The 16,860-nt window shown below is 40.1% G+C and overlaps 1 protein-coding gene across 3 annotated transcripts in view; it reads left to right on the forward strand.

Moving 5' to 3' along the window:
• The window catches only part of celf3a (cugbp, Elav-like family member 3a), a 26,286-nt gene that overhangs the window by 9,245 nt on the left and 181 nt on the right, over positions 1-16,860 (forward strand). Inside the window, exons 4-15 of one of the 3 annotated variants that reach the window (XR_004659468.1) lie at positions 4,259-4,307; positions 6,011-6,139; positions 7,177-7,256; positions 8,034-8,177; positions 9,095-9,239; positions 11,337-11,486; positions 11,744-11,803; positions 12,210-12,314; positions 13,177-13,320; positions 13,502-13,634; positions 14,074-14,166; positions 16,197-16,860. The exon at positions 16,197-16,860 is cut by the window's right edge and continues 181 nt beyond it. Coding sequence is in view for 2 of the 3 variants with exons in the window: in XM_034892933.1 (XP_034748824.1) it covers positions 4,259-4,307; positions 6,011-6,139; positions 7,177-7,256; positions 8,034-8,177; positions 9,095-9,239; positions 11,337-11,486; positions 11,744-11,803; positions 12,210-12,314; positions 13,177-13,320; positions 13,502-13,629 (1,134 nt within the window). In the remaining variant the exon portion in view is untranslated. The remainder of the gene's footprint in view (positions 1-4,258; positions 4,308-6,010; positions 6,140-7,176; positions 7,257-8,033; positions 8,178-9,094; positions 9,240-11,336; positions 11,487-11,743; positions 11,804-12,209; positions 12,315-13,176; positions 13,321-13,501; positions 13,635-14,073; positions 14,167-16,196) is intronic. The other 2 variants (XM_034892933.1, XM_034892934.1) reach the window with 2 other exon arrangements.

Here is a 16,860-nt window from a genome sequence, read left to right on the forward strand (position 1 = left end):
CCCAGAGTGAATTCACAAGTGCGTCCCAGCGTAAGTGCATTTGTAAAGAGAAGGTGGATGGAGAAGCGAGGTAGCAAAAGCAACAGTGATGGGTGAGGAATAGAACAGGGAGGGGAGCGGGAGTCGGGAGGTTGCAGGTTGATTACGGTCGCAGGTCTCGTTGCCTGGAGACGGTGGGGACGAGGGATGCCAGGTTGCTAGGCGACCAGCACGATGCAATGACCAGAGCTGTGTGATGGAGCGGAGGGGAGGTAAAGATGGAAAATTGTCTTTGTGCCCCCCGCCCCACCCAACTACACCACCCCCTTTCCACCTCCAACTCTGCTTCCCTGCTGTAAATGTTCTTGAAAGAGCACAGGAGATGGTCTTTGCTGATACATTTACCATTGAGAGTGGCTGCTTTTCAGGGCAGACAAGCAGAATGGATTGAAATTGGAGAGAAAACAGGCGACAGAAATGTGTCACCCTCACACAGCAGCAGCAGCCTGCTATACAGACTTAACAACACTGGCTGCGTTGAGCTGCAAATGTGGAAATTATTGTCTGCTCTGCAGCAGGTCAAAACAGAGAAATCTATCATCAATATGTTTTACGCCGACTGTAAACAACGCTCATTCTAAGAAACATTTATGTTGCTTTACCAGTTGAAAATGCATTTACAGTGGTGCATATAGACTTGATGTCGTGGTGGGGTCATGCATTATGGCGAAGGGGTTGAGCTGTGATTTGATGGGATAATCTATGGATTTAATATCTCATAATCCTAGCAAAATCCCCCGCGGCATCAGAGAGCGAAAAAGATTAAGTATGTGTAGATGTTGCTGTGAGTGACAGGAGTAGACAGAGAGAGAGAGAGAGAGAGAGAGAGAGTGTGTGTGTGTGTGTGTGGACAATGAACTTGTGTGATTGTATATAATATCTGTGTGTTTGACGATAGAGCACAAGTGGAAGAAAAAAATCAAATAGCAAAACACACTGGTAAAATGGCTGTTGATCAGGCGGGTTTTGCCTGTGTGTTGTCTTTGCACAGTACGGGACTGTTTTTGTAAACAAGCCTAAGAGAGAAAAGGGAGGGAAGGGGAGCAACAGGAGGAGGAGGGGAGAGAGAAAATTACTGTAAAGTGTACATTAGTGGTTTAGACTTGAAGGGAGATATGTTTCTCCTTGCTTCTGCATCTGGTCTTGAGGCAGCGCCTGCATTCAACAGGCACAAGCGCTCCCTTCGTCATCCTTCCTTTTTTTTCTCTGTTTCATTTTTCCTCTCCTCCTTGCCTCACCCACTCCTCCCTCACACATCTAATCCCTCTATCTCTCGACCTAGAAGCACCCTTTGTCCTACTCATTTGTTTTTCACCCGTCTCTACTGCATGTCATTCAGGGCAACCTTGTTTACCTGATGTAGGGGTTTCATCACCGGGGTTGTCATGACGATGACCATGCGTGTGCGGACTTCGTCAGAGAAGTGGGGCCGGTTGCCGTGCCGATCTGAAGTGGCACAGCTTCGATGGTCTCCACTTCTCACTGTTTTGCCTCTTGTATATTCTAATTATATTCAGAATTCCATAGAGCCATCTGCTGCGCTTCTCCCTATCACCACCACCACGGCCTTTGCTGTTTGTCTTCCTGCACTCAAATATGGGCCACAGCATTTTATTACAGGCATCATCCAAACATGCTATTAATCAAAGATGTTATGTTAAAATACAGCCAAGAGGTTGTAGCATCAGCTTTGACTCCTGAACTCAACTCTTAAAATTAGACAGATTTTCTCACCAAGAATTATCTTTTATCTTTGCATTAGAAAAGTAATTCACGTACCGGGGTTTCTTCAGTTGGAAGAGTAGGCGCACATATATAGAGGTTTACTCCTTGACACAGTGGCTGCGGGTTCAACTCCAATTTGTGGCCCTTTGCTGCGTGTCTTTCCTCCTGTCTCTCCCTTTTCATGTCTTCATCTGTCCTATGGAAATAAAGGCCTAAAATGACTGCAATAAATCATCTGAAAGAAAAGTTACTCATTTTGTAGATGAATGTGTCTATGTATGTTGCTATTATTGTATAGCATGCACGCAGGGCAAAAGCAACCAACAAGGACGCCAAGGAATCGCCAATATTTGTTTTTGACGAAAATTTGCAGTTTACTAAATGCAACTTTTACATACATAACACAGACACATCTATAAACTCATATATTTGAAGTATACTGTATGTCACATCCATCTGACCATGTATCTTTTACCTTGTCCCAATTGCATATCTGATTAGTAAAAGAAAAACAATGGTGTATGATACCATACCATACCATTATTGTATCCTTAGCGATCAGGTTTGATTTTATTTCTTTAAAAACTGTTTTCAAAGATATTGTTAGTTCAACAATTTTTTTTTTAATATGCACATTCAAATTCAAATTCAAAATGCCAAGAGAGACAAAAGTAAAAAGACTTAAATAGTCAACACACACAAATTTTTCAAAAAAGAATGTCTTAATATTTGACCTCAGAATTTCTAAAATCCTATCCATGACTTAAACAAAAATACAAAATTAGTTAAAAGAATGCAAATGAAGAGTAATAATAAATCAAAGTTAGTTTGATATTTAAAATGCTCATAAAGATATACTACACACTTAATCTCAATTGGCAGAAATTTGTAGGAGCAAATAGCATAAGAAATGAGTGGTATGGTGGTAAACAGTGAGTAAGAGCCAGTGAATGGTCCCTTTTATAATGACATACAATAAGTCATATTTGTTGAATGCTTTCATCCAAAGTGCCTTAAACACCACAACTTTATGAACTTTAGCACGTGGGCCCAGTCATATTGTCTTTCCCGCAAACCAAACTGGGATTTAAACACAAATTACTATTCACAGACTGCAGGAGCTGAGGCCCACATTTGCTTGACTGATATGGTTTTGAGACTTTGCCCCCCCATCTACTCTATCATCCTATTAATTGGTCCAATCAATTCAACGCTCTCAGTAAGGAGGCACAGGGGCCATCTGCAGCAGGTGTTGGTGGTATCTTGGTCGGTGGTTCAGCTTGGAGGTGACGGTGTTTGTGCATGCGAGTCCTGGCCGCAGAGCATGACCGTGGACCAGATCAATAGTGTCTCCTTTTGAGTGATCACAGCGGATCAATCAGTGACACAGGATCAGGATCTGGCTGAAATGTCACCAGCTCCATAATTAAGACCTTCATTAAGCCACAGTTAACAGAGTGTCACTCTGTTGCTCTCACCTCCTCCTCCTCCTCCTCCTCCTTCTTCTCTTCCTCTTCCTCCTTCTCCTTCTCCTTCTCCTCTTCCTCCTCCCCTTCACACACATCCCCCACTTCCATATGCTCCTTCCCTTCCCCTCAATATCACTCTTTTGCCCTCTCTTGTTCCTACTTTTCTTTATTTTATTCAAGACCTCCTTTCACTGTTTCCGTGCTCTATACATTTGAAAGATGAGGCACCGAAGCACTGAAGTGTGCACAATTTCAATTAGGGCTTTTGTCAAATAGTGGGGAGGCTAATAATTGTGGCAAAGTAAAGAAAAAAAAAAGGTATTTCAGCAGCTTGCCTTTTGATGAATTATGAAAAGGTCACCTAATTGTGTGTTCTCTCTTTTTTTACTTGTCATTGTTTTGTTTATGTTTTTGCTTTTTTTAGATAGCCTTCTTTCCCTTCTAACCCTGTTTACCCTCATCTCTGTCTCTCAGGCTCAGAATCTCTCGCTATTCTGATGCCGCATGCTCCTAATCCAGATTAGCCGGCGAGTGTTCTTAATCTTATCACTTCCCCAATCCCGCGTGGGTGTGTGCTTTTCCTAGTTTTGTCTGATAGGGGGAGAGGTAACGTTAGACGGCAGGATTAAAGCAGATTCTGAGAGAGACTCAGAGAGTGGAGGTGGAGAGAGAGTGAGAGAGAGAGAGGAACTGCCATCCTGGGTCTTCTACAGTAGAGTTAGCAAAAATTTGAAGTTAGTGAGGGATCGTAGGAGGGAGGAGCTCAGGCCAAAATCATGAACATCCATACATGCACGCATATGTCACTGTTACTTCACATTAAAGCATCAATAGCATTTCTAGATGGGTGACGTGAAGTCAGTACACACGAATGTCCTCTTTTTAAAGTTTACAAAAGCTTTGATCAAGTGCCTGTGTGTATACATTATATTTAGTGAGTTTTCCTGTTTTTTTCTTGTGTTAATGATCACTACCTCTGACCTGTATTCAAAACTGACTGTGCCATGTGGCCTCTGTCTTTCCAGATGAACCGCCCAATCCAAGTGAAGCCAGCGGACAGCGAGAGCAGAGGGGGTAAGAGACACCTGTCCCCATCCATAATCACAGCATCTGTTCAAACACCACCTTCACTTTGCACACGACCAACATTTACCATCTATAAAAAGTAATTTAGTCTTGAATCCACACTGAAACACTTGTTTTTCTTGAGAACAGTTTCTACAAAGGTGACAATATCTTAAAATGACACCACCAAAATCAAGACAATATCATTTGATGATTAAGAAAATTTCTACAAACAATCAATTGCAACAACAATTTGCATAAAAAATATGAAAGATTTTATCATTCCTCTAAACTATGAATCAACATTTATTATTACATTTTTACAAATTCAATTTAACTTACACACTGTGCCTGGCTTTAACATCTTCAAAGCTGCATGTTTAAACTCCCACATCTGACTCGATAAATGCCACTGGAGATCGTTCTGCCCAAACATCTAATCAATCAGTCACCTAATCCCAGTTCATTTTTATCAACGATAATGAGCACACTGTCACACATTTAAGTTGTTCAAAAACTTTAAGCATGAGCGGGTTTTTTTGTGTGTGTTCAGTGCAATTCATATACTATATATTATTGTTGCCCATTTTCCAAAGCATTCTGTCATTTTATGGCAGATTTTGGTTTCAGTAACAATCAATTTGCAAACTTTTCACAAGAGGAAAAGCAAAGGTACAAATAATCAGATGAATGATGGCTAAATTCCATTTAGCTGTTGTCAGTTTTTGGGTCCTGGCATTGCGCATGCCGCCTCACTGTCACACTGTCGTAACTTACTGGGACACTTGAATAGAACAGACCAGAGACATTGTTAATGTTATTAGTAACAACTGTGCTCTTCCTACAATGACAAGTCAACCTGTCTGCTTTGACAAGGCCTGTTGATGATCCGTTTGTGAGCGTGAGGACACTTGAATTTAGCCCAATAGGTGATCCATGACAGTCAAAATAATGTTGAGCTTTATTTTTGCTCTTAACTCTTACATGACCACTGTTGAACCACTACTTTTTTATACAAGAAGTGACCAAATCATAGCTTGTGAATTCAATGCTTTACAACAGCCACATCTCAAATCCAACACATTGACACACCACACAGGCAGACCTTTCTAATCAAACCATATTTTCAACCACACTATCCTGTAACAACTGCATACATGTAATAAAAAACCGTTGACAGTTGATTTTTTTATGCCAAAAGAAATGGGAAAGAAATGGCAACTTGAATGTTAAGACAAATAAAGATCACAATCTGTACATCTATCTGCATGCTTTGGAGAATAGTCTGCAGGGATGCATGGGATTTTTCAGTGAAATGGCTATAACACGCAGAAACACTGGTCTGATCCTTCACAGACGGGGACAGACAGAGCAGCTTCCCTGACAACACAGAGGGTGACAAACATTTGAGTCACCGCCAGATGCTGTTTGTTTGTTGTGATGTTCATGTTACTGCACTCTGGTGGTGTTGTGAAGCATAGCAGGCCGATCCATCCTGCTTTGAAGCTTCTTGTCACACTGTTGTTGTCCTTTATTATTCATGCATGTACGGTGACATAGTACTTCTCCCCCTTTTGCCCTTTTCAATGCCTGTATCACATCTCCCATGAAACATCTACTCCCACTTTTTTCCCTCAACTGTAACCTCACTCAATTTATCCGCACATTATCCTATTTTCTCCTTCCCATCTCTGCGATCTCCTTCCCCTTAGAAGACAGGAAGCTGTTTGTGGGCATGCTGGGAAAACAGCAGACGGACACCGATGTGAGAAAGATGTTCGAGCCATTCGGCAGCATAGAGGAGTGCACGGTGCTACGCGGGCCCGACGGTACCAGCAAAGGTAATGTCAACTCATGCCTGAGAAACACACAAAAGAGAGGTGAAATACAAAATAAAACAAAGTATAAACAGCAAATAACACAAATAAATTGTTATGCATATAATCAAAGCATTATATATGTTACAAACACACACAGTTTGAATAATTTATTTCATTGGTCATGATGAAAACAAAGACTGCCTGTACATTTGTTAAATTACAGACAATTATGTGAAAGTAATCATAGTAGATACAGTATACATCACACAAAATGTTTACTAAAATATTCAGTACATTTCTTTGAATAACATTTTTCTTTTTCTTTTTTAAACCCACACATTTAAAAGAGTAAATAGTCTGGTTCCTGGCCATTTAAACGCAGGACAACTGCTAAATACTGAAACCTGTTAGCAATGTTTAACCATTTTAGCGATTTCAAATCTTCCATACTTAAACGGATGCAATAAGATCCAATGTATAATCCTATTTAAATTACCCAGGGTGATTAGATTGATTCTTTGAAGCTTTACCCACTATTTCCAAAACAAATCACATATCAGGTTTCCTTTAGCTTTACTCTAATATGAAATGATTACAAATGGAGTCCAGATCGTATCTTGACACTGACTTTGTTTAATTTTTATCCAGACCTGAGAATTAAGCCTTCAGCACATTACTATCACGTGAATGTAAATAACAATTGTCACTAACAACAATGCTAATGATATTTGCCATGTAAATCAAAGTCCGGAGACAGCTCAAACAAAGTTGCTATTTTTTTCCGTGTTTGTTGCATGAGGCATGACTAATGGTGCAATAGGTTTTATTGGTCAATGCTAATCATGTGTTTGGTGGTTTACGGACTGTGATTGATGAGGCAATGAATGTTTTGTGGACCATGTTTAATGATGCCACGGTAACTGATGAAGCACTGGATGTAAGACGGTTCCTAATGTATTTTTAAAGGGAAGTCATTTCTGTATACTGTGTGTGTGTGTGTTTCTGTCTGTTTGTCTGTCTGTGTGGGGCCACTTTTAATGGTGTGTCATTTCATGTAGGGTGTGCATTTGTAAAGTACCAGAGCAATGCAGAGGCACAGGCCGCCATCAACGCTCTGCATGGGAGTCGTACTTTACCAGTGAGTCCCCCCCTACACGCACTCACGCACTCACTCACTCACACACACACACACACACACACACACACACACACACACACACACACACACACACACACATGCACACACACACACTCACTCACTCACTCATTCACGCACGCACGCACGCACTCACTCACTCACTCACTCACTCACTCACTCACTGACTCACACACACACACACACACACACACACACACACACACACATGCACGTAGAGAAACACATGGTAAAACACATAGTCAAATACAGAATACACACCCTTTTAGATTCTCCAAATCCAGTCATTTAGACACTCAACGTGGTGACTCAGCTAACAGTCACCACTTCTCATTTCTGTGCCCCTCTACACACACACGCACACACACACACACACACACACACACACACACACACACACACACAACAGAAGACAAAATCTTTGCAAAATGCGCTCATCTTTTTTTTCTTGCTGTAGGTGATTTGTACTGTGGTTTGGTGCAGGTTGACTAAATTAAAATATTACCTAACTGTATGTGAAAAATAGATATTCATTTCAGTTAAAACAGTAATTATTAAAACAATAAACTATGTTTTTGAGTATTTATTTGAGCATACAGTATAGAACTGATAAGAAATGAGGGGAGAAATGACTTGTGACAAGGTCCCTGGTCGAGCTTATACCAGAGATGTTGTGCTGATATGGTCTTGGACCCCGACACCATCAGAATGCCCAAAGTTATGTTGACATGAAAAGTGTTTTTCCCATTTCGTCCGTAGGGTGCCTCATCCAGCCTGGTGGTAAAGTTTGCAGATTCAGAGAAGGAGCGAGGGCTCCGACGGATGCAACAGGTGGCCTCTCAGCTGGGAGTCATCAGCCCCATGACCCTGCACCTCGGGGCCTACAACGCCTACACACAGGCAGTGAGTAACAACCCATATTTCTTAAGAAACACAAACTCTGCCTTTTTACAAGAACAATACCTGAGATTTGATCAAAGTGAAAAAAAATTGATTAAAAAATCTACAAACCATTTTGGTAAAGCAAATCTTAACCCATGTGATTCAAATAGAAGCGTTTTAATGTAACAGAAGATGATTTTATTAGGATAAATGACACTTTACAATAAAGAGTAAAGCCACATTACTGCTCTTGTTGTTAGTTGACCGTTTACTGCAAATGGTTTCAGATTTGGCTCATTTACAGCCATTTACTTTGTGATGCTTAAGGAGCCCTTAGATTTAATTTTGCCAAAAATGGATGTGTTGATTTATGTAACCTGCAATACTTTGGTAAAAGGGTTATTTTTACAAAAATTTGCAGATACACTAAAATCTACAACCCAGCCACAGCCACAGATCACTAATACATTCTAACCTGATTTTGGCCACAATGTCTGATTGGGAAGATCATGAAACTTCTGGACATGTCTGCAAAATCAAGTCACCAAGGACAGTTTGTTTGTGTGTGTTAGGTTACAGTGTGCAGTGATGTGTCCTTCAAATATATTGACTGCAGATTGAGGTTCAGACTGCAGCCATTGCAATTATCTTAAACTAGTTTTATGACTAGTTCATAATAGGAATATTGTGTCTGTCTACAGTTGTAATCTACTGTAATCACTCACAAAAATGTTTGATGTTGAGCCACAGTTAGATGTTTAAAGTCTCATTGTTAAATTTCTTTACACAACAAGCCTGGGATTACACTCAGTTAATACACTCACAGTGTACGCCTAAAAACCCACACGGATTGCTCTAAACCTACTCCATAGCCTAAAATCCTGACTCCGTCTCTCATGTCCTCTTAATTACAACCTCTCTCTCTCTCCATCCTCCAGTTGATGCAGCAGCAGGCCCTGGTGGCTCAGTCGGCCTACCTCTCTCCTGTTGCCACGGTGGCGGCGGTTCAGATGCAGCAACTCGCTGCACTCAACCCCAACAGCATCATTGCCACGCCGATCGCATCTATCACCCCCTCCTCAGGTAACGAGAGGCAGAGATATCCGGCCTCAGCCAGCCTTGATTAGATTTCTGTTTGAAATATAAAATACACAAGGAGAGGTGAACCTAAGAGGACAAAATAAGAAATATCTATTTTGATGTTTTTTTCCATCTCAGTCTGTCATGATGTTAGCCGTGTTAGCTTTTACATTTAAGGAAGGAAAGACAGTTACATGGTGGGTAAGTTAGAGTACCTGCATCCCTCAAGTACTAAAGTAGTTGGAATTATAGCCATGTTAATACTGGACATGCTAATGTTGATATCAGTACTCATTTTAGAAATATATGAAACAGACATAAGCAGCAACTTTAAACTAATGAAACTGTAAACAGCAAATGTACAGACATTCATGTCCCCCTCAGGATGAATTGTAATAACTTTTGTAATCCCTGAGCTAATTAATTTAGTGTTGTCATCAGGTCAAACTTTAATTTATCCAATACTTTGATTCATGACCAAATATCTGCAAAATGAACAGCCTTAGCTGTATTTTGGGTTAGTAAACTAAGATGATGATCATGGTAAACATTACCTGCTGAAAGGTGCCCTTTGGTACTCTGGAAATCCAGGGTTCTTGCAAGAGCACAATTTGAATTTGCTCAACGAGTTACTCGGGCATTGAGTAATGTTGCTCAATAACTATACCCTTGTAGCTGAGCTGCACCAATCACATCAGTGTATCTGATTTAGGCGGGCCAGAGGCGAGCTAAACAGATGACAACAGTTTAATCCATCAGTTTGCTCCGCTGGTAGCTAAGCGTATGGGGCTCAGGAGACGTCAACCTGTGTATTGTTGTGATTGGTCGTAGTCTCATCCAATTGCGTGCATTGATTTTCAAATGCTTTCAAATGCTTGGTGCCGCCCCTCGAGGTTGGCCATTTTCATTACTCAATGCCAGACCCTTAAAGAGCTCATAACTTGAACTTGCTTCTTAGATACATTTATTTAGACATTAGTGGCCCCCTAATACCATATCTCAAGTCACTTTCCCAAAATTCAGCCTTTGTGCAGAATTACAGCCACTAGAGCCAGTCCTACAATAAGTGGGCCAAATTCTCTAACCTTGCTCTTTATGACCTTATAAGGGGCAAGATTCCAAATTGGCCCATCTGAGCTTTAATTTTCTCAAAGGCAGAGCAGGATAGCCAGGGCTTGATTAACACCTTCTAGCCACTGCAGGCTGGTGGAACACACATTAATGTTAAAAAACTCACATCATAAAGGGACATTTTCATGCCATGAGACCTTTAATCTTTCGAAATTGGGTCGGGATATTCAGGCTTGCCTTGTGGAGCTTTATATGTAAACACCAAAATACACTGTGGGTATATATGTGAGGTCTTAACACAAGTGTTGAATGCATTTCTTTTTTCATAAAACATTTGCAAAGCTGATCTTTGTCTATCACTGACTTCTGAATTGTTTGAAATGAATTGAAATGTCTATGTTGACCAGCTTGCAGTCTTCTTCCTCCCTGGCTTTGGTGGCACATGCTGTGTTTGTTGGTGCATTACAGCCACCTGTAGGTCAAGGGGAACGTGTGAAACCATTGTTTATCACTTCCCCTTTTGCATCATAAAAGAAAAATGCTTCATAGCACTACTATAGGTTAGAAACTCCAGAGGGTACCTTTAACATCAGCACTTTAGCTTTGTCATTGTGAGCAGATTAGCATGCTGATGCTAGCATTTATCTCAAAGCCCCGCTGGGCCAAAGTGCAGCCTCTCATAGCTGCTCGCCCGCTGTGAACTCTTGTTGAAATTTAGTTTTTTCTTCATGTTTGTTAACATTGTCTTTATATTTTTTGGCATTGTGACTGTCTATACTGTAATTATATTATATTGGTTATTTATTATATACACATGACATCTATTGCATGTCTGTCCATCCTGAAGTAGGGTGTTGTATGCTGTCCAGATTGTAAAGCCCCCACAAGTCTATTCTCTAACTCTAATTCTAACTTGTCATTTCAGCACAAATCTTTACTCGTCTCCTCTTTGTCTTGCTTTAAAATTCTGTATTCATGCTGTTAAATGAATTTATTAGAATACAAAGTAATGCTTTAACATGTCTCCAGGTACCAGCACTCCACCCTCCATGGCAGGCACACCTGTTCCTGCTCTGCCGCCACCAATCGCACTGAACAGCTACGCCTCTGTGCCAGCTCCACCCAACGGCCAATCAGCAACTGAAGCCCTGTACACCAATGGCGTTCATGCCTATCAAGGTATAGCTACAACAACGTTCACAGCATCTACATCAGGAAGTTTAGAATAACTATTTTGCTGTCATGAAAAGTACCCCACAGATTTACGGGCTTCCTGTTTTGATGTGCAACCGCAACAGTCTAATCTAAAGGAAAGGAAACTAAAGCACTAAATGTTAGAGCGTTGGAGCGTGCAGATGTGCCCCAAATAGCATGCAGGAGTTTTTGTGAGTGCAATTGTGCACGATGTTGGTGACGATGTGTTTACTCTGCCACAGCTCAGAGTCCTGTCCTGGACCCCATGCAGCAAGCATATACAGGCATGCAGCACTACACAGGTGAGCCTCAGAAAAAAAGAAAATATAAAAAAATCTCACAAATACACATTTTACGTTGGTTTTGGTTCATAGAAATAACCTTCCATTCGTTGTATCCAGAATGCAAAACAGTTTTATGTAACATAACAGGATGCAGCTACAACATTATCTTTGCACTGCATGAGTAGAGTAGAAATTTACATCCAAAGTCAAAAGATGCACATACATTACAACATGTAAACATCTGCTGCTTTATAGAATGAGTCATACCTCACAAACTAAATGCAAAGCATCTTCTGGTTTTAACAAATCTGTAGGTGGGAATGCAACTGTGTCAGATGTTGTTTTGAGCAAAGATCTTATTAGTTTGCCATCTCTGTCCTGCCTCACTGCTGCTCTCTGCTCACCTGTTCCTCTTCCACATCAGCCACCTACCCTGCTGCCTACAGCCTGGTGGGACAGCCATTCCCCCACCAGCACACGTTGGTGGCTCAGCAGCCACAGCAACCGCAGCAGCTGCAGCAACGAGAAGGTAAACTCAAAGAGCTGTTCACAAATAATCATATGATAGAGAAACAATCCTGTGGTATTGCATGTGTTAGCCCATTTACCACAAATCCCACACTCTTACTTTACATCCCAGATTACCATTTTGTAAACAACGTTGCTGCCATTCTAAGTATCTATTGGTTTTCATTCATTTCTGCACGATGTGAAAAATGTCATAGCATACCCTTACAACTTGCTTAAATAATATCATTTATCACAGTTTTTGTTAAAACCAGGACTGCGACTAATGATTTTTGATAATTGATGATTGTTTAGATTATAAAATGTCTGAAATAGTGAAAAAACTCTATCAAATTTTACAAAGGCCAAAATGACATTTTCATTTTGTTTTATCCAACCAAGAGTCCAAAACCCTAAAAAAATATGAACTTTAAAGTGAGATAAAATTACGGGGGAAAAAGAAGCAAATACTCATATTGGACAACTAGCACCCCTGTGCCGGGCTTGCTATTTCTTCCAGTTTCCAGCTTTAATGTTAAGCCAAGCTAACCAGGTGCTGGCTCTAGATGAATACATGCTGTACAGACACACGAGTGGTATCTATCGAACTCTAAGAGGATGAAAAATACTGTAAATGCATTACCCAAAATGTGGAACTAAGATTTGGTTTTTGTCTATTAGTGACTATTCTGCACTGTGTTTTAGTCTTCTTTTTTACTTAGCGACTTGTTAAGTAAAGCATCTCTTAATATCTTGATTAGCGCTCTACAAATAAAATGGATTATAATTGGTGTGCATTGTGTTCCTTGCACTAACTCAGTTTTTAATGATAATCTAACTTGTCATGTCATATCTCTGTGGGCCTCTCCTCTATTTGTATACAGGACCCGAGGGCTGTAACATCTTCATCTACCACCTGCCACAAGAGTTCACCGACTCTGAGATACTGCAGATGTTCCTTCCCTTCGGAAACGTCATCTCTGCAAAGGTCTTTGTTGACCGTGCCACCAACCAGAGTAAATGTTTTGGTGAGTCACTGTGATGGTTCTTGTCACCTTTTTTTAGAGACTTCCTTCTCATGTGAAAAAAGATGTGTCACATGTTAATTTTAGCTTTATTTACACTTACACCTTTTTTTTTTACCACAAATGATGCTGCTAATGATGAGTGTTTGTGTTTGATTCCTTCACTTCGTCACTTCTTCCTCAGGTTTTGTGAGTTTTGACAACCCATCCAGCGCCCAGACTGCCATCCAGGCCATGAACGGCTTTCAGATCGGTATGAAGAGACTGAAGGTGCAGCTGAAGAGGCCCAAGGATGCCAACAGGCCTTATTGAAGGAGGTGAGTTATTGTATAATGAAAGAGATGAGATGGGGAGGGCTCGGGGAGGGATTGATAGACAGCTGGAAATGTGTGTGGAAGTTAAGGACACAGAGTGGATGTAATTGGGGGGCTCAGTACTTAAATGGCTGTCTTTCATGTGGAACTGAAGAGGTCAATAACCCTACAGTAGATTAACTTTAATGAGGTGACAGCACTCATCAATTTGAAATACATTGTGTAAAAGTGGCTGATTCTTTTTTGCTCACTATGTAGAGGGACCGTTAGATTGAGACGTAGATTTTTACTCGTTTCAAATGTTCTGTCTAACCAATGTTCTGTCGCAGGGTTGAATGCCTACTACTGTTCGTCATTAATTTTTTGTTTTACTTTTCATTTATTGTTTTTGTGCTGTGCCATATGCCATTTTTCCTGAAAAAAACATCACACCACTCTCAAGACTGTCCATACATAAATCGTGGAGACGTGCGTCGCTATGGCTACGGTTGCCTAGCAACCGCTAAAACCTCCCCCCCTTCCTTCTCACTGCGTTGTAAGTTAATTGGCCTGTGTTGGTTGCTGTGGCGATATTGCCTGTGATGGTTGCCATTAGCAATTTTTATTTTGGGCCGTTGCCTTGATTCACCATGCTCAAACTGCATGGCGGGTTACTGTGGCGACCATGAACTGTGTTTGGTGCGTTGTGAGTTTCCTCTTATTATTTTGTCCTGGTTTTAATCCTTGCAAACACTGATCAATACTGTAACTGTCACTTTACCTCAGCGTCTGTAAGTAATTGATCATCATGACATGCTGTTTTTCTTTCAAGTCCTCAAAAAGCTTCAATGCTAAGAGCTAAATTAGCCTGTTGTCCATCAAATATGGATATATCCGATTTTCTTTCTCTTAGACTTTTTGTTTTTTGATTAGTTTCTTTTTTGTCTGTCATGATTATCATGCTTACATATTCCCTCTGTTTAGTTGGTTGGTGTGGTAGTTTTCGGTGAGTGCGGGGGTTTTGTTTGGTTGTAACTCAATTCCAAGTGACTTTGTGCCTGAACTTTGTTTGGTTTTTGTGAGACTGGAAATGTACTGATCGTTGCCCTGTAAATGGTTGACAACATAAGATTTTTGTGTGAGTGATGTGTATGTGTGTGTGTTTGTGAAGAAGCAAGAAGGTGCGTGCAGTTATATCTGTGTGGGTGTTTGTTGTGTTGACTAGATGTGACAAAATATTCATGTGTAAGTGAATTTGTATGTGTGTTGGTGTGTGTGTGTGTGTGTGTGTGTGTGTGTGTGTGTGTGTGTTGTACCAACTGAGACAGTAACCTTACTTTAGAAGGTTTTGGGTAAAGCTGTTTGGTTTCTGTGACACGTGCTGCTGGCTGAGGAACTGCATTCCTCTGTAGGAATTCTGGGACTCCAAAAACATAATAAATAATAATAATAAAAAAAATATATATATATATATATTGTATTGAAATATTACATCCAAAAATGTCCACTTAACATTTCTAATTACCCAAAGCACATAATGTGTCTTATGCACAGGGTATTTGCAGGTCACTGACCAACTTTGAAAAGGTAAGAAATTGATTCAACAAAAACGAAGGACTGAACTTAAATTATCTCTCGATGTCTGGTTCTAGAAAATATGCAAAGTTTGAATCCATTGCAATCTCTGAACTAACTAGATGCAGTTGTATCATCTTTTTCTGCATCCCTATAAACAACACCTCTGCAACAAATCAATTTAATTATACACTTACCCTTTAACATACAGTTTTTCTTGTTCACCTCCCTTGTAAATGTATAAGTTATATGGAAGCTATATGTTGGTTGCACTGAGTGATGTTTTTTTTTTGTTTTTTTATGGCTGCAATATTTTCCAATTGGAAATTTCCTAGAATTCTTTCTACATATTTCCCTTAATTCACTCAAGTGTGGTACGTCAAATCCAAATTATAATGCATAGAAAATGAAGTTTGTTTGAACAAGGCTTGAGGGCTTATCTCGACTTCCTGTCAGGTTTACCTGCTCTGATACACAATTAGCAATAAATGTAGGTCAACTGACATTACAAAAAGGTCTTAAAAGTCACAAATAGATTGTTCTGTCTGCAGATGCCCTGTTTGCAGCAACCTGCATCACAAAAAAACTATCTCGTGCATGATTTGAATAATCTTACTTCCCTTAGAAACTACAGTTTGATGAATGACATGCTTCTGAATATCATTAGAATAAATATAAAATAATCTCTGTTTTCTAAAAATTTGGAGGTTATTGTTATCCCCACCAGAATTCTTACTGTGCATGTTCTGAATTAATTTGCCTGCCAAAAGAGATGACAAACTATTTTCTAAGAGCGTGCATCCACGTGCAGCAGTATGACTGTCACTATTTGAGTTGCATGGACACTAGCTGATTACTGAGACTCCCCGAAGGCATTAGTGCAAGCAGTGTGTATTGCAGACACCACTCCACTTCCAAAGTCTTACATTTATGTGTGTGATGTGTGTGATTTGGTTTAAAATGCTCTGTGCTCTTTTTTTCTCTCTCTCTCCTCTTCTTCTTTACCTGCAGGAAAGCCTAAGAGTTCAATCAAGAAAACCACTTGGGATGTCCCAGCCTTTTTTGGTTGTTTGACCAACCGTATAGCACAGGAGCAACACTTCACAAAAAGCAGTATCAATAGACATGCGCTTACAAAAACAACAGCAGTAATATTAGCAACATAATCCATCGACAGAATCTGCATCTGCAATATCAGAAGTGCTCCAGATTTCCTATCATTCCACAGCTGGATTCATTTATATTATGTACATACTCTATTGTCGGCAACAAGATCTACATGTTAAGAAAAAGCATATCACTGATGTTATTCTTCTGAACAGGGTTTTACTGTATAGTGTGATTTGTGGTCTATGGCGTTAACAGAAGGCCAGTCTACACGGTCGGAGGCAAAAGAAAATACTATTCTGTATGATTACCATTGGTATTGTTATGTAGAGTTAGTTTTATTATTTATACGTAAATTAAAAACATGGGGTAATTAAATTTGAAGAGATTTGGATTATCTCTCACTGTACATACCTTTGTTTGAAAATGGAGTTTAAGGACTTCAGAAGTTAAGATTCTCTGCTGCCACTACTTTTCAAATTAACAAAGTGGGAGGAATGGCTGGGAATGTTTCTATCTTGATTTTTTACGTTTAATTTATTTGGTAACAAATTTGATGGGGGGGGGG

Source organism: Etheostoma cragini, chromosome 14 (genome assembly GCF_013103735.1).
Source record: "Etheostoma cragini isolate CJK2018 chromosome 14, CSU_Ecrag_1.0, whole genome shotgun sequence".
In the NCBI taxonomy this organism is placed as follows: Eukaryota; Metazoa; Chordata; class Actinopteri; order Perciformes; family Percidae; genus Etheostoma; species Etheostoma cragini.